General features: G+C 42.5%; 1 protein-coding gene across 3 annotated transcripts in view; it reads left to right on the top strand.

Annotated features, from left to right (window-relative positions):
- The window catches only part of LOC141272882 (uncharacterized), a 556,358-nt gene that overhangs the window by 499,772 nt on the left and 32,791 nt on the right, over positions 1–23,795 (top strand). The window contains exons 1-3 of one of the 3 annotated variants that reach the window (XM_073684039.1): positions 1,417–1,548; positions 1,868–2,047; positions 3,356–3,479. The exons of the other annotated variants lie outside the window; for them this stretch is intronic. Of the exons in view, the coding sequence (XP_073540140.1) occupies positions 1,465–1,548; positions 1,868–2,047; positions 3,356–3,479 (388 nt within the window). The 5' untranslated portion in view covers positions 1,417–1,464. Of the gene's footprint in view, positions 1–1,416; positions 1,549–1,867; positions 2,048–3,355; positions 3,480–23,795 lie in introns of those variants that run through there. 3 annotated transcript variants of the gene reach the window in all.

Genomic DNA, 23,795 nt, shown 5'->3' with positions numbered 1-23,795 from the left:
GGTGACCGTCCCCCCTGGAGGTGGAGTTACCACGGTGACCGTCCCCCGCTGGAGGTGGAGTTACCACGGTGACCGTCCCCGCTGGAGGTGGAGTTACCACGGTGACCGTCCCCCGCTGGAGGTGGAGTTACCACGGTGACCACCCCCGCTGGAGGTGGAGTTACCACGGTGACCGTCCCCCCTGGAGGTGGAGTTACCACGGTGATCGTCCTCCGCTGGAGTTACCACGGTGACCGCCCCCGCTGGAGGTGTAGTTACCACGGTGACCGCCCCCCGCTGGAGGTGTAGTTACCATGGTGACCGATCCCCACTGGAGGTGGAGTTACCACGGTGACCTTCCCCCGCTGGAGGTGGAGTTACCACGGTGACCGTCCCCCGCTGGAGGTGGAGTTACCACGGTGACCGTCCCCCGCTGGAGGTGGAGTTACCACGGTGACCGTCCCCCGCTGGAGGTGGAGTTACCACGGTGACCGTCCCCCGCTGGAGGTGGAGTTACCACGGTGACCGTCCCCCGCTGGAGGTGGAGTTACCACGGTGACCGTCCCCCCTGGAGGTGGAGTTACGACGGTGATCGTCCTCCGCTGGAGTTACCACGGTGACCGCCCCCGCTGGAGGTGTAATTACCACGGTGACCGCCCCCCGCTGGAGGTGTAGTTACCACGGTGACCGATCCCCACTGGAGGTGGAGTTACCACGGTGACCGACCCCCGCTGGAGGTGGAGTTACAACGCTGACCGTCCCCCGCTGGCGGTGTAGTTACCATGGTGACCGATCCCCACTGGAGGTGTAGTTACCACGGTGACCGACCCCCCGCTGGAGGTGGAGTTACCACGCTGACCGTCCCCCGCTGGAGGTGTAGTTACCACGGTGACCGCCCTCCGCTGAAGGTGTAGTTACCACGGTGACCGCCCTCCGCTGGAGGTGGAGTTACCACGGTGACCGTTCCCCCTGGTGGTGTTACCACGGTGACCGTCCCCCGCTGGAGGTGGAGTTACCACGGTGACCGTCCCCCGCTGGAGGTGGAGTTACCATGGTGACCGTCCCCCTCTGAAGGTGTAGTTACCACGGTGACCGTCCTCCGCTGGTGGTGTTACCACGGTGACCGTCCCCCGCTGGAGGTGTAGTTACCACGGTGACCGTCCACCGCTGGAGGTGGAGTTACCACGGTGACCATTCCCCTCTGGTGGTGTAAACACGGTGACCGTCCCCCGCTGGCGGTGTAGTTACCCCGGTGACCGACCTCCTACGAGGCTGATAATGAGCGGTCAGGTCGGTGGAGGAGGCCGCGGTGGAGTTTGTGGCTTTTTCTCCAGATTCTTCCTGATAAATGTCGGATATTTGGGGCAGAATTCAGTGATTGTCGTTATATTGTCCCCTGTGATCTCCATCTTCTCCTTTATCATGAAGACTCCGGCAGGACGAGATCCCTCCAGCTGATCCAGTGCTCAACCCACCTTCTCCTGAATGACCCCGAGGATGGAGGAGGACGAGACCACCAGAAGATTATTACACTTCACCCTGGAGATCATCTCCCTGCTGAGCGGAGAGGTAACTCCTCTACATTTCTATCAGCTTTATTGTGTTATGTAACAAGTCCGACATCGGGAAGAGGAAATCCAGAAGAGGAAGAGAAGGATTCTTTACTGTAAGAGCAGTGATTGTGTGCAGCTCTCTGCCAGGAGGAGTTGTCATGGGGATTCCCTATAAGAGCTGTAGAGGGGCCTGGATGTCTGTCCTGAGTGTAATAATATTCCAGGTTATGGCCCCAGATTACTGGAGACGGTTATTGATCCCGGGATTTCTACTGATTGTCAGATCTGGAGTCGGGAAGGAATTCTTCTCCCTAAGTGTCTCTCTCCATACACAGGATTACACAATAGTGAGGAAGACACCGGGGGAGGGTGTGACTCCCATCATCCATCTCCAGGAGTCAGGAGGGCGGAGCCCGGGCCCCATCACAGAGCCTCCCCCGCACCCCCCGATACATGAGAGGAAGAAGAAGATCCTAGAGCTCAGCAACAAGATGATTGAGCTGCTGAGCGGAGAGGTGACTGCTGGGACATTATACAGGACGGCACAGGAGGATTGTGGGTGATGACCGGAGAGGTGACTGCTGGGACATTATACAGGATGGCACTGGAGGATTCTGGGTGATGAGCGGAGAGGTGACTGCAGGGACATTATCCAGGACAGCACTGGAGGATTCTGGGTGATGAGCGGAGAGGTGACTGCTGGGACATTATACAGGATGGCACTGGAGGATTCTGGGTGATGACCGGAGAGGTGACTGCTGGGACATTATACAGGACAGCACTGGAGGATTCTGGGTGATGAGCGGAGAGGTGACTGCAGGGACATTATACAGGACAGCACTGGAGGATTCTGGGTGATGACCGGAGAGGTGACTGCTGGGACATTATACAGGATGGCACTGGAGGATTCTGGGATATGAGCGGAGAGGTGACTGCAGGGACATTATACAGGACAGCACTGGAGGATTCTGGGTGATGACCGGAGAGGTGACTGCTGGGACATTATACAGGATGGCACTGGAGGATTCTGGGTGATGAGCGGAGAGGTGACTGCAGGGACATTATACAGGACAGCACTGGAGGATTCTGGGTGATGAGCGGAGAGGTGACTGCTGGGACATTATACAGGACAGCACTGGAGGATTCTGGGTGATGAGCGGAGAGGTGACTGCTGGGACATTATACAGGACAGCACTGGAGGATTCTGGGTGATGATCGGAGAGATGACTGCTGGGACATTATACAGGACAGCACTGGAGGATTCTGGGTGATGAGCGGAGAGGTGACTGCTGGGACATTATGCAGGACAGCACTGGAGGATTCTGGGTGATGACCAGAGAGGTGACTGCTGGGACATTATACAGGACAGCACTGGAGGATTCTGGGTGATGAGCGGAGAGGTGACTGCTGGGACATTATACAGGACAGCACTGGAGGATTCTGGGTGATGACTGGAGAGGTGACTGCTGGGACATTATACAGGACGGCACTGGAGGATTCTGGGTGATGACTGGAGAGGTGACTGCTGGGACATTGTACAGGACAGCACTGGAGGATTCTGGGTGATGAGCGGAGAGGTGACTGCTGGGACATTATACAGGACGGCACTGGAGGATTATGGGTGATGACCGGAGAGGTGACTGCTGGGACATTATACAGGACAGCACTGGAGGATTCTGGGTGATGAGCGGAGAGGTGACTGCTGGGACATTATACAGGACAGCACTGGAGGATTCTGGGTGATGACCGAAGAGGTGACTGCTGGGACATTGTACAGGACAGCACTGGAGGATTCTGGGTGATGACGGTGTCGTTGTTGTCAGGTTCCTATAAGGTGTCAGGACGTCGCTGTCTATCTCTCCATGGAGGAGTGGGAGTATCTAGAAGGACATCAGGATCGGTACCAGGAGGTGATGATGGAGGAGCTCCGGCCTCTGACATCACCAGGTGAGAGGAGACATATACACACAGCACACTATATACACAGCACACTATATACAGCACTATACACAGCACACTATACACACAGCACACTATATACACAGCACACTATATACACAGCACACTATACACACAGCACACTATATACACAGCACACTATATACACAGCACACTATATACACAGCACACTATATACAGCACACTATATACAGCACTATACACAGCACACTATACACACAGCACACTATATACACAGCACACTATATACAGCACTATACACAGCACACTATACACACAGCACACTATATACACAGCACACTATATACACAGCACACTATACACACAGCACACTATATACACAGCACACTATATACACAGCACACTATATACACAGCACACTATATACAGCACACTATATACATAGCACACTATACACAGCACACTATATACACAGCACACTATATACACAGCACACTATATACACAGCACACTATATACACAGCACACTATATACAGCACACTATATACACAGCACACTATATACAGCACACTATATACACAGCACACTATACACACAGCACACTATATACACAGCACGCTATACACACAGCACACTATATACACAGCACGCTATACACACAGCACACTATATACAGCACACTATATACAGCACACTATATACACAGCACACTATACACACAGCACACTATATACACAGCACGCTATACACACAGCACACTATATACACAGCACACTATACACACAGCACACTATATACACAGCACACTATATACACAGCACACTATATACACAGCACACTATATACACAGCACACTATATACAGCACACTATATACACAGCACACTATACACACAGCACACTATATACACAGCACACTATACACACAGCACACTATATACACAGCACACTATATACACAGCACACTATATACACAGCACACTATATACACAGCACACTATATACAGCACACTATATACACAGCACACTATATACAGCACACTATATACACAGCACACTATACACACAGCACACTATATACACAGCACACTATATACATAGCACACTATACACACAGCACACTATATACACAGCACACTATATACACAGCACACTATATACACAGCACACTATACACACAGCACACTATATACACAGCACACTATACACACAGCACACTATACACACAGCACACTATATACACAGCACACTATACACACAGCACACTATACACACAGCACACTATATACACAGCACACTATACACACAGCACACTATACACACAGCACACTATATACACAGCACACTATACACACAGCACACTATACACACAGCACACTATATACACAGCACACTATACACACAGCACACTATACACACAGCACACTATACACACAGCACACTATATACACAGCACACTATATACAGCACACTATATACACAGCACACTATACACACAGCACACTATATACACAGCACACTATACACACAGCACACTATACACACAGCACACTATACACACAGCACACTATATACACAGCACGCTATATACACAGCACACTATATACACAGCACACTATATACACAGCACACTATACACACAGCACACTATATACACAGCACACTATATACAGCACTATACACAGCACACTATATACACAGCACACTATATACACAGCACGCTATACACACAGCACACTATACACACAGCACACTATACACACAGCACACTATATACAGCACTATACATAGCACACTATACACACAGCACACTATACACACAGCACACTATACACACAGCACACTATATACACAGCACGCTATATACACAGCACACTATATACACAGCACACTATATACACAGCACACTATACACACAGCACACTATATACACAGCACACTATATACAGCACTATACACAGCACACTATATACACAGCACACTATATACACAGCACACTATATACACAGCACACTATATACACAGCACGCTATACACACAGCACACTATATACACAGCACGCTATACACACAGCACACTATACACACAGCACACTATATACATAGCACACTATACACACAGCACACTATATACAGCACTATACACAGCACACTATATATACAGCACACTATACACATAGCACACTATATACACAGCACACTATACACACAGCACACTATATACACAGCACACTATATACACAGCACACTATATACACAGCACGCTATACACACAGCACACTATACACACAGCACACTATATACAGCACTATACACAGCACACTATACACACAGCACACTATATACACAGCACACTATATACACAGCACGCTATATACACAGCACACTATACACACAGCACACTATATACACAGCACACTATATACAGCACACTATATACACAGCACACTATATACACAGCACACTATATACACAGCACACTATACACACAGCACACTATACACACAGCACGCTATATACAGCACTATACACAGCACACTATACACACAGCACACTATATACACAGCACACTATATACACAGCACGCTATATACACAGCACACTATACACACAGCACACTATATACACAGCACACTATATACAGCACACTATATACACAGCACACTATACACACAGCACACTATATACACAGCACACTATATACAGCACACTATATACACAGCACACTATATACACAGCACGCTATATACACAGCACACTATACACACAGCACACTATATACACAGCACACTATATACACAGCACACTATACACACAGCACACTATATACACAGCACACTATATACACAGCACACTATACACACAGCACACTATATACACAGCACACTATATACACAGCACACTATACACACAGCACACTATATACACAGCACACTATACACACAGCACACTATATACACAGCACACTATACACACAGCACACTATACACACAGCACACTATATACACAGCACACTATACACACAGCACACTATATACACAGCACACTATATACACAGCACACTATATACACAGCACACTATATACACAGCACACTATATACACAGCACACTATATACACAGCACACTATACACACAGCACACTATATACACAGCACACTATACACACAGCACACTATATACACAGCACACTATACACACAGCACACTATACACACAGCACACTATATACACAGCACACTATACACACAGCACACTATATACACAGCACACTATATACACAGCACACTATATACACAGCACACTATATACATAGCACACTATATACACAGCACACTATATACACAGCACACTATACACACAGCACACTATATACACAGCACACTATACACAGCACACTATATACACAGCACACTATATACACAGCACACTATACACACAGCACACTATATACACAGCACACTATACACAGCACACTATATACACAGCACACTATATACACAGCACGCTATATACACAGCACACTATATACACAGCACACTATATACACAGCACACTATATACACAGCACACTATACACACAGCACACTATACACACAGCACACTATATACAGCACTATACACAGCACACTATATACACAGCACACTATATACACAGCACACTATATACACAGCACACTATACACACAGCACACTATACACACAGCACACTATATACAGCACTATACACAGCACACTATATACACAGCACACTATATACACAGCACACTATATACACAGCACGCTATATACACAGCACACTATACACACAGCACACTATATACACAGCACGCTATATACACAGCACACTATACACACAGCACACTATATACACAGCACACTATATACACAGCACACTATATACACAGCACACTATATACACAGCACGCTATATACACAGCACACTATATACAGCACTATACACAGCACACTATATACACAGCACACTATATACACAGCACACTATACACACAGCACACTATATACACAGCACACTATATACACAGCACACTATATACACAGCACGCTATATACACAGCACACTATACACACAGCACACTATATACACAGCACACTATATACAGCACTATACACAGCACACTATATACACAGCACACTATATACACAGCACACTATACACACAGCACACTATATACAGCACTATACACAGCACACTATATACACAGCACACTATATACACAGCACACTATATACACAGCACGCTATATACACAGCACACTATACACACAGCACACTATATACACAGCACGCTATATACACAGCACACTATACACACAGCACACTATATACACAGCACACTATATACACAGCACACTATATACACAGCACACTATATACACAGCACACTATATACACAGCACACTATATACACAGCACGCTATATACACAGCACACTATACACACAGCACACTATATACACAGCACACTATATACACAGCACACTATATACACAGCACACTATATACACAGCACACTATATACACAGCACGCTATATACACAGCACACTATACACACAGCACACTATATACACAGCACACTATATACACAGCACACTATATACACAGCACACTATATACACAGCACGCTATACACACAGCACACTATATACAAAGCACGCTATATACACAGCACACTATACACACAGCACACTATATACACAGCACACTATATACACAGCACACTATATACACAGCACACTATATACACAGCACACTATATACACAGCACACTATATACACAGCACACTATATACACAGCACACTATACACAGCACACTATATACACAGCACACTATATACACAGCACACTATATACACAGCACACTATATACACAGCACACTATATACACAGCACACTATACACACAGCACACTATATACACAGCACACTATATACACAGCACACTATATACACAGCACACTATACACACAGCACGCTATATACACAGCACACTATATACACAGCACACTATACACAGCACACTATATACACAGCACACTATATACACAGCACACTATATACACAGCACACTATATACACAGCACACTATACACACAGCACACTATATACACAGCACACTATATACACAGCACACTATACACACAGCACACTATATACACAGCACACTATATACACAGCACACTATATACACAGCACACTATACACACAGCACGCTATATACACAGCACACTATACACACAGCACGCTATATACACAGCACACTATACACACAGCACACTATATACACAGCACACTATATACACAGCACACTATATACACAGCACACTATATACACAGCACACTATATACACAGCACACTATATACACAGCACACTATATACACAGCACACTATACACAGCACACTATATACACAGCACACTATATACACAGCACGCTATATACACAGCACACTATACACACAGCACACTATACACACAGCACACTATACACACAGCACACTATACACACAGCACACTATACACACAGCACACTATACACACAGCACACTATATACACAGCACACTATATACACAGCACACTATATACACAGCACACTATACACACAGCACACTATATACACAGCACACTATATACACAGCACACTATATACACAGCACACTATATACACAGCACACTATATACACAGCACACTATATACACAGCACACTATACACACAGCACACTATATACACAGCACACTATATACACAGCACACTATATACACAGCACACTATATACACAGCACACTATATACACAGCACACTATACACAGCACACTATATACACAGCACACTATACACACAGCACACTATATACACAGCACACTATACACACAGCACACTATACACACAGCACACTATATACACAGCACACTATATACACAGCACACTATACACACAGCACACTATATACACAGCACACTATATACACAGCACACTATATACACAGCACACTATACACACAGCACACTATACACACAGCACACTATATACACAGCACACTATATACACAGCACACTATACACACAGCACACTATATACACAGCACACTATACACACAGCACACTATATACACAGCACACTATACACACAGCACACTATATACACAGCACACTATACACACAGCACACTATATACACAGCACACTATATACACAGCACACTATACACACAGCACACTATATACAGCACACTATATACAGCACACTATACACACAGCACACTATACACACAGCACACTATATACACAGCACACTATACACACAGCACACTATACACAGCACACTATATACACAGCACGCTATACACACAGCACGCTATACACACAGCACGCTATACACACAGCACACTATACACACAGCACACTATATACACAGCACACTATATACACAGCACACTATATACACAGCACACTATACACACAGCACACTATATACACAGCACACTATACACACAGCACACTATATACATAGCACACTATATACACAGCACGCGATATACACAGCACGCTATACACACAGCACACTATATACACAGCACACTATATACACAGCACACTATACACACAGCACACTATATACACAGCACACTATATACACAGCACGCTATACACACAGCACACTATACACACAGCACACTATACACAGCACACTATATACACAGCACACTATACACACAGCACACTATATACACAGCACACTATATACACAGCACACTATACACACAGCACACTATATACACAGCACACTATATACACAGCACACTATATACACAGCACACTATACACACAGCACACTATATACACAGCACACTATATACACAGCACACTATATACATAGCACACTATATACACAGCACACTATACATAGCACGCTATACACACAGCACACTATACACACAGCACACTATATACACAGCACACTATATACACAGCACACTATATACAGCACTATACATAGCACGCTATACACACAGCACACTATACACAGCACACTATACACAGCACACTATACACAGCACACTATATACACAGCACACTATATACACAGCACGCTATACACACAGCACACTATATACACAGCACACTATATACAGCACTATACACACAGCACACTATATACACAGCACACTATATACACAGCACACTATACACAGCACACTGTACACAGCACACTATATACACAGCACACTATATACACAGCACACTATATACACAGCACACTATACACACAGCACACTATATACACAGCACACTATATACACAGCACACTATATACACAGCACACTATATACACAGCACACTATACACACAGCACACTATATACACAGCACACTATACACACAGCACACTATACACAGCACACTATATACAGCACTATACACACAGCACACTATATACACAGCACACTATATACACAGCACACTATACACACAGCACACTATATACACAGCACACTATATACAGCACTATACACACAGCACACTATATACACAGCACACTATATACACAGCACACTATACACAGCACACTGTACACAGCACACTATATACACAGCACACTATATACACAGCACACTATATACACAGCACACTATACACACAGCACACTATACACAGCACACTATATACACAGCACACTATACACACAGCACACTATACACACAGCACGCTATACACACAGCACGCTATATACACAGCACACTATACACAGCACACTATACACACAGCACACTATATACACAGCACGCGATATACACAGCACACTATATACACAGCACACTATACACACAGCACGCTATATACACAGCACACTATACACACAGCACACTATATACACAGCACACTATATACACAGCACACTATATACAGCACTATACACACAGCACGCTATACACACAGCACACTATACACACAGCACACTATATACACAGCACACTATACACAGCACACTATATACACAGCACACTATATACAGCACTATACACACAGCACGCTATACACACAGCACACTATATACACAGCACACTATATACACAGCACACTATACACACAGCACACTATACACAGCACACTATATACACAGCACACTATATACACAGCACACTATAAACACAGCACACTATATACACAGCACACTATATACACAGCACACTATATACACAGCACACTATATACACAGCACACTATACACACAGCACACTATACACACAGCACACTATACACACAGCACACTATACACACAGCACACTATATACAGCACACTATATACACAGCACACTATACATAGCACGCTATACACACAGCACACTATACACATAGCACACTATATACACAGCACACTATATACACAGCACACTATATACAGCACTATACATAGCACGCTATACACACAGCACACTATACACAGCACACTATATACACAGCACACTATATACACAGCACACTATATACACAGCACGCTATACACACAGCACACTATATACACAGCACACTATATACAGCACTATACATAGCACACTATATACAGCACTATACATAGCACACTATATACAGCACTATACATAGCACACTATATACACAGCACACTATACACACAGCACACTATACACATAGCACACTATATACACAGCACACTATATACACAGCACACTATACACACAGCACACTATACACACAGCACACTATATACACAGCACACTATATACACAGCACGCTATATACACAGCACACTATACACACAGCACACTATACACACAGCACACTATATACACAGCACACTATATACACAGCACACTATATACACAGCACACTATATACACAGCACACTATACACACAGCACACTATACACACAGCACACTATATACAGCACTATACACACAGCACACTATACACACAGCACACTATACACACAGCACACTATATACACAGCACACTATATACACAGCACACTATACACACAGCACACTATATACACAGCACGCTATATACACAGCACACTATACACACAGCACACTATATACAGCACTATACATAGCACGCTATACACACAGCACACTATACACACAGCACACTATATACACAGCACACTATATACACAGCACACTATATACACAGCACGCTATATACACAGCACACTATATACAGCACTATACATAGCACGCTATACACACAGCACGCTATACACACAGCACACTATATACAGCACTATACATAGCACGCTATACACACAGCACGCTATACACACAGCACACTATATACACAGCACACTATATACACAGCACACTATACACACAGCACACTATATACACAGCACACTATATACACAGCACACTATATACACAGCACACTATATACACAGCACACTATATACACAGCACACTATATACACAGCACACTATATACACAGCACACTATACACACAGCACACTATATACACAGCACACTATATACACAGCACACTATACACACAGCACACTATATACAGCACTATACACACAGCACACTATATACACAGCACGCTATATACACAGCACACGATACACACAGCACACTATATACAGCACTATACATAGCACGCTATACACACAGCACACTATACACACAGCACACTATATACACAGCACACTATATACACAGCACACTATATACACAGCACGCTATATACACAGCACACTATATACAGCACTATACATAGCACGCTATACACACAGCACGCTATACACACAGCACACTATATACAGCACTATACATAGCACGCTATACACACAGCACGCTATACACACAGCACACTATATACACAGCACACTATATACACAGCACACTATACACACAGCACACTATATACACAGCACACTATACACACAGCACACTATATACACAGCACACTATACACACAGCACACTATATACACAGCACACTATATACACAGCACACTATACACACAGCACACTATATACACAGCACACTATATACACAGCACACTATACACACAGCACACTATATACACAGCACACTATATACACAGCACACTATATACACAGCACACTATATACACAGCACGCTATACACACAGCACACTATATACACAGCACACTATATACACAGCACACTATACACACAGCACACTATACACACAGCACACTATATACAGCACTATACATAGCACACTATATACACAGCACACTATATACACAGCACACTATATACACAGCACACTATATACACAGCACACTATACACACAGCACACTATACACATAGCATACTATATACACAGCACACTATATACACAGCACACTATATACACAGCACACTATATACACAGCACACTATACACACAGCACACTATATACAGCACTATACATAGCACACTATACACACAGCACACTATACACACAGCACACTATACACACAGCACACTATATACAGCACTATACACAGCACACTATATACACAGCACACTATATACACAGCACACTATATACACAGCACACTATATACACAGCACACTATACACACAGCACACTATACACAGCACACTATATACACAGCACACTATATACACAGCACGCTATACACAGCACACTATACACACAGCACACTATATACAGCACTATACACAGCACACTATATACACAGCACGCTATACACACAGCACACTATATACACAGCACACTATATACAGCACTATACACAGCACACTATATACACAGCACACTATACACACAGCACACTATATACACAGCACACTATACACACAGCACACTATACACACAGCACACTATATACACAGCACACTATACACACAGCACACTATATACACAGCACACTATATACACAGCACACTATATACACAGCACACTATACACACAGCACACTATATACACAGCACACTATACACACAGCACACTATATACACAGCACACTATATACAGCACTATACACAGCACACTATATACACAGCACGCTATACACACAGCACACTATACACACAGCACACTATATACACAGCACACTATATACACAGCACACTATATACACAGCACACTATACACACAGCACACTATATACACAGCACACTATATACACAGCACACTATATACACAGCACACTATACACACAGCACACTATACACACAGCACACTATACACACAGCACACTATACACACAGCACACTATACACACAGCACACTATATACACAGCACACTATACACACAGCACACTATACACACAGCACACTATACACACAGCACACTATACACACAGCACACTATATACACAGCACACTATATACACAGCACACTATACACACAGCACACTATATACACAGCACACTATATACACAGCACACTATACACACAGCACGCTATATACACAGCACACTATACACACAGCACACTATATACATAGCACACTATATACACAGCACACTATACACACAGCACACTATATACACAGCACACTATATACACAGCACACTATATACACAGCACGCTATATACACAGCACACTATACACACAGCACACTATATACATAGCACACTATATACACAGCACGCGATATACACAGCACGCTATATACACAGCACACTATACACACAGCACACTATATACATAGCACACTATATACACAGCACACTATACACACAGCACACTATATACACAGCACACTATATACACAGCACACTATATACACAGCACGCTATATACACAGCACACTATACACACAGCACACTATATACATAGCACACTATATACACAGCACGCGATATACACAGCACGCTATATACACAGCACACTATACACACAGTACACTATACTCAGCACACTATATACACAGCACACTATATACACAGCACACTATATACACAGCACACTATATACACAGCACACTATATACACAGCACACTATACACACAGCACACTATACACAGCACACTATATACACAGCACACTATATACACAGCACGCGATATACACAGCACACTATATACACAGCACACTATACACACAGCACACTATATACAGCACTATACATAGCACACTATATACACAGCACACTATACACACAGCACGCTATACACAGCACACTATATACACAGCACACTATATACACAGCACACTATACACACAGCACACTATACACAGCACACTATATACACAGCACACTATATACACAGCACACTATACACACAGCACACTATATACACAGCACACTATACACACAGCACACTATACACACAGCACACTATATACACAGCACACTATATACAGCACACTATATACACAGCACACTATACACACAGCACACTATATACATAGCACACTATATACACAGCACACTATATACACAGCACACTATATACACAGCACACTATATACAGCACACTATATACACAGCACACTATACACACAGCACACTATATACACAGCACACTATATACACAGCACACTATATACATAGCACACTATATACACAGCACACTATAAACACAGCACACTATATACACAGCACACTATATACATAGCACACTATATACACAGCACACTATATACACAGCACACTATATACAGCACACTATATACACAGCACACTATATACACAGCACACTATACACACAGCACACTATATACACAGCACGCTATACACACAGCACACTATATACACAGCACACTATATACACAGCACACTATACACACAGCACACTATACACACAGCACGCTATACACACAGCACACTATATACACAGCACACTATATACACAGCACACTATATACACAGCACACTATAAACACAGCACACTATATACACAGCACACTATATACATAGCACACTATATACACAGCACACTATATACACAGCACACTATATACACAGCACACTATACACACAGCACACTATATACACAGCACACTATAAACACAGCACACTATATACACAGCACACTATATACACAGCACACTATATACACAGCACACTATATACACAGCACACTATATACACAGCACACTATATACACAGCACACTATACACAGCACACTATATACACAGCACACTATATACACAGCACACTATATACACAGCACACTATATACACAGCACACTATACACACAGCACACTATACACACAGCACACTATACACAGCACACTATATACACAGCACACTATATACACAGCACACTATATACAGCACACTATATACACAGCACACTATACACACAGCACACTATACACACAGCACACTATACACACAGCACACTATACACAGCACACTATACACACAGCACACTATACACACAGCACACTATACACAGCACACTATATACACAGCACACTATACACACAGCACACTATACACACAGCACACTATACACACAGCACACTATATACAGCACACTATATACACAGCACACTATATACACAGCACACTATACACACAGCACACTATATACAGCACTATACACACAGCACACTATATACACAGCACGCTATATACATAGCACGCTATACACACAGCACACTATACACATAGCACACTATATACACAGCACACTATACACACAGCACACTATATACACAGCACACTATACACACAGCACACTATACACATAGCACACTATATACACAGCACACTATACACATAGCACACTATATACACAGCACACTATACACACAGCACACTATATATACAGCACACTATATACATAGCACGCTATACACACAGCACACTATACACATAGCACACTATATACACAGCACACTATATACACAGCACACTATATACAGCACTATACATAGCACGCTATACACACAGCACACTATACACATAGCACACTATATACACAGCACACTATATACACAGCACACTATATACACAGCACGCTATACACACAGCACACTATATACACAGCACACTATATACAGCACTATACATAGCACGCTATACACACAGCACACTATACACATAGCACACTATATACACAGCACACTATATACACAGCACACTATACACACAGCACACTATACACACAGCACACTATATACACAGCACACTATATACACAGCACGCTATATACACAGCACACTATACACACAGCACACTATATACACAGCACACTATATACAGCACTATACATAGCACACTATATACACAGCACACTATACACACAGCACACTATACACACAGCACACTATACACAGCACGCTATATACACAGCACACTATATACACAGCACACTATATACACAGCACACTATATACACAGCACACTATACACACAGCACGCTATATACACAGCACACTATACACACAGCACACTATATACACAGCACACTATATACACAGCACGCTATATACACAGCACACTATATACACAGCACACTATATACACAGCACACTATACACACAGCACACTATATACACAGCACGCTATATACACAGCACACTATATACACAGCACACTATATACACAGCACGCTATATACACAGCACACTATATACACAGCACACTATATACACAGCACGCTATATACACAGCACACTATACACACAGCACACTATACACACAGCACACTATATACACAGCACACTATACACAGCACACTATACACACAGCACACTATACACACAGCACACTATATACACAGCACACTATATACACAGCACACTATACACACAGCACACTATACACACAGCACACTATACACACAGCACACTATATACACAGCACACTATATACACAGCACACTATATACACAGCACACTATATACACAGCACGCTATATACACAGCACACTATATACACAGCACACTATATACACAGCACACTATACACACAGCACACTATACACACAGCACACTATACACACAGCACACTATACACACAGCACACTATACACACAGCACACTATATACACAGCACGCTATATACACAGCACACTATATACACAGCACACTATATACACAGCACACTATATACAGCACTATACACAGCACACTATATACACAGCACACTATACACACAGCACACTATATACACAGCACACTATATACACAGCACACTATACACACAGCACACTATATACAGCACTATACACAGCACACTATATACACAGCACACTATACACACAGCACACTATATACACAGCACACTATATACACAGCACACTATATACACAGCACACTATATACACAGCACACTATACACACAGCACACTATATACACAGCACACTATATACACAGCACGCTATACACACAGCACACTATATACAGCACTATACATAGCACACTATACACACAGCACACTATATACACAGCACACTATATACACAGCACACTATATACACAGCACGCTATATACACAGCACACTATACACACAGCACACTATACACACAGCACACTATATACACAGCACACTATATACACAGCACACTATATACACAGCACACTATATACACAGCACACTATATACACAGCACACTATACACAGCACACTATACACAGCACACTATATACACAGCACACTATATACACAGCACACTATATACACAGCACGCTATACACACAGCACACTATATACACAGCACACTATATACAGCACTATACACACAGCACACTATATACACAGCACACTATATACACAGCACACTATACACAGCACACTGTACACAGCACACTATATACACAGCACACTATATACACAGCACACTATATACACAGCACACTATACACACAGCACACTATACACAGCACACTATATACACAGCACACTATATACACAGCACACTATATACACAGCACACTATACACACAGCACACTATACACAGCACACTATATACAGCACTATACACACAGCACACTATATACACAGCACACTATACACAGCACACTATATACACAGCACACTATACACACAGCACACTATATACACAGCACACTATACACACAGCACACTATACACAGCACACTATATACAGCACTATACACACAGCACACTATATACACAGCACACTATATACACAGCACACTATACACACAGCACACTATATACACAGCACACTATATACAGCACTATACACACAGCACACTATATACACAGCACACTATATACACAGCACACTATACACAGCACACTGTACACAGCACACTATATACACAGCACACTATATACACAGCACACTATATACACAGCACACTATACACACAGCACACTATACACAGCACACTATATACACAGCACACTATACACACAGCACACTATACACACAGCACGCTATACACACAGCACGCTATATACACAGCACACTATACACAGCACACTATATACACAGCACACTATACACACAGCACACTATATACACAGCACGCGATATACACAGCACACTATATACACAGCACACTATACACACAGCACGCTATATACACAGCACACTATACACACAGCACACTATATACACAGCACACTATATACACAGCACACTATATACAGCACTATACACACAGCACGCTATACACACAGCACACTATACACACAGCACACTATATACACAGCACACTATACACAGCACACTATATACACAGCACACTATATACAGCACTATACACACAGCACGCTATACACACAGCACACTATATACACAGCACACTATATACACAGCACACTATACACACAGCACACTATACACAGCACACTATATACACAGCACACTATAAACACAGCACACTATATACACAGCACACTATATACACAGCACACTATAAACACAGCACACTATATACACAGCACACTATATACACAGCACACTATATACACAGCACACTATATACACAGCACACTATACACACAGCACACTATACACACAGCACACTATACACACAGCACACTATACACACAGCACACTATATACAGCACACTATATACACAGCACACTATACATAGCACGCTATACACACAGCACACTATACACATAGCACACTATATACACAGCACACTATATACACAGCACACTATATACAGCACTATACATAGCACGCTATACACACAGCACACTATACACAGCACACTATATACACAGCACACTATATACACAGCACACTATATACACAGCACGCTATACACACAGCACACTATATACACAGCACACTATATACAGCACTATACATAGCACACTATATACAGCACTATACATAGCACACTATATACAGCACTATACATAGCACACTATATACACAGCACACTATACACACAGCACACTATACACATAGCACACTATATACACAGCACACTATATACACAGCACACTATACACACAGCACACTATACACACAGCACACTATATACACAGCACACTATATACACAGCACGCTATATACACAGCACACTATACACACAGCACACTATACACACAGCACACTATATACACAGCACACTATATACACAGCACACTATATACACAGCACACTATATACACAGCACACTATACACACAGCACACTATACACACAGCACACTATATACAGCACTATACACACAGCACACTATACACACAGCACACTATACACACAGCACACTATATACACAGCACACTATATACACAGCACACTATACACACAGCACACTATATACACAGCACGCTATATACACAGCACACTATACACACAGCACACTATATACAGCACTATACATAGCACGCTATACACACAGCACACTATACACACAGCACACTATATACACAGCACACTATATACACAGAACACTATATACACAGCACGCTATATACACAGCACACTATATACAGCACTATACATAGCACGCTATACACACAGCACGCTATACACACAGCACACTATATACAGCACTATACATAGCACGCTATACACACAGCACGCTATACACACAGCACACTATATACACAGCACACTATATACACAGCACACTATACACACAGCACACTATATACACAGCACACTATATACACAGCACACTATATAGACAGCACACTATATACACAGCACACTATATACACAGCACACTATATACACAGCACACTATATACACAGCACACTATATACACAGCACACTATATACACAGCACACTATATACACAGCACACTATACACACAGCACACTATATACACAGCACACTATATACACAGCACACTATACACACAGCACACTATATACAGCACTATACACACAGCACACTATATACACAGCACGCTATATACACAGCACACTATACACACAGCACACTATATACAGCACTATACATAGCACGCTATACACACAGCACACTATACACACAGCACACTATATACACAGCACACTATATACACAGCACACTATATACACAGCACGCTATATACACAGCACACTATATACAGCACTATACATAGCACGCTATACACACAGCACGCTATACACACAGCACACTATATACAGCACTATACATAGCACGCTATACACACAGCACGCTATACACACAGCACACTATATACACAGCACACTATATACACAGCACACTATACACACAGCACACTATATACACAGCACACTATACACACAGCACACTATATACACAGCACACTATACACACAGCACACTATATACACAGCACACTATATACACAGCACACTATACACACAGCACACTATATACACAGCACACTATATACACAGCACACTATACACACAGCACACTATATACACAGCACACTATATACACAGCACACTATATACACAGCACACTATATACACAGCACGCTATACACACAGCACACTATATACACAGCACACTATATACACAGCACACTATATACACAGCACACTATATACACAGCACACTATACACATAGCATACTATATACACAGCACACTATATACACAGCACACTATATACACAGCACACTATACACACAGCACACTATATACAGCACTATACATAGCACACTATACACACAGCACACTATACACACAGCACACTATACACACAGCACACTATATACAGCACTATACACAGCACACTATATACACAGCACACTATATACACAGCACACTATATACACAGCACACTATACACACAGCACACTATACACAGCACACTATATACACAGCACACTATATACACAGCACGCTATACACAGCACACTATACACACAGCACACTATATACAGCACTATACACAGCACACTATATACACAGCACGCTATACACACAGCACACTATATACACAGCACACTATATACAGCACTATACACAGCACACTATATACACAGCACACTATACACACAGCACACTATATACACAGCACACTATACACACAGCACACTATACACACAGCACACTATATACACAGCACACTATACACACAGCACACTATATACACAGCACACTATATACACAGCACACTATATACACAGCACACTATACACACAGCACACTATATACACAGCACACTATACACACAGCACACTATATACACAGCACACTATATACAGCACTATACACAGCACACTATATACACAGCACGCTATACACACAGCACACTATACACACAGCACACTATATACACAGCACACTATATACACAGCACACTATATACACAGCACACTATACACACAGCACACTATATACACAGCACACTATATACACAGCACACTATACACACAGCACACTATATACACAGCACACTATATACACAGCACACTATACACACAGCACACTATATACACAGCACACTATATACACAGCACACTATACACACAGCACACTATATACACAGCACACTATATACACAGCACACTATATACACAGCACACTATACACACAGCACACTATATACACAGCACACTATATACACAGCACACTATATACACAGCACACTATATACACAGCACACTATATACACAGCACACTATACACACAGCACACTATATACACAGCACACTATACACACAGCACACTATATACACAGCACACTATATACACAGCACACTATATACACAGCACACTATATACACAGCACACTATATACACAGCACACTATATACACAGCACACTATACACACAGCACGCTATATACACAGCACACTATACACACAGCACACTATATACATAGCACACTATATACACAGCACACTATACACACAGCACACTATATACACAGCACACTATATACACAGCACACTATATACACAGCACGCTATATACACAGCACGCTATATACACAGCACACTATATACATAGCACACTATATACACAGCACGCGATATACACAGCACGCTATAT

This window comes from Phyllobates terribilis, unplaced genomic scaffold (assembly GCF_046119375.1).
Source record: "Phyllobates terribilis strain yellow unplaced genomic scaffold, ASM4611937v1 Scaffold_1__5_contigs__length_1240528914, whole genome shotgun sequence".
Taxonomy (NCBI): domain Eukaryota; kingdom Metazoa; phylum Chordata; class Amphibia; order Anura; family Dendrobatidae; genus Phyllobates; species Phyllobates terribilis.
The sequence above is the reverse complement of the archived record's forward strand: the minus strand, read 5'-3'. Positions and strand labels throughout refer to the sequence as shown.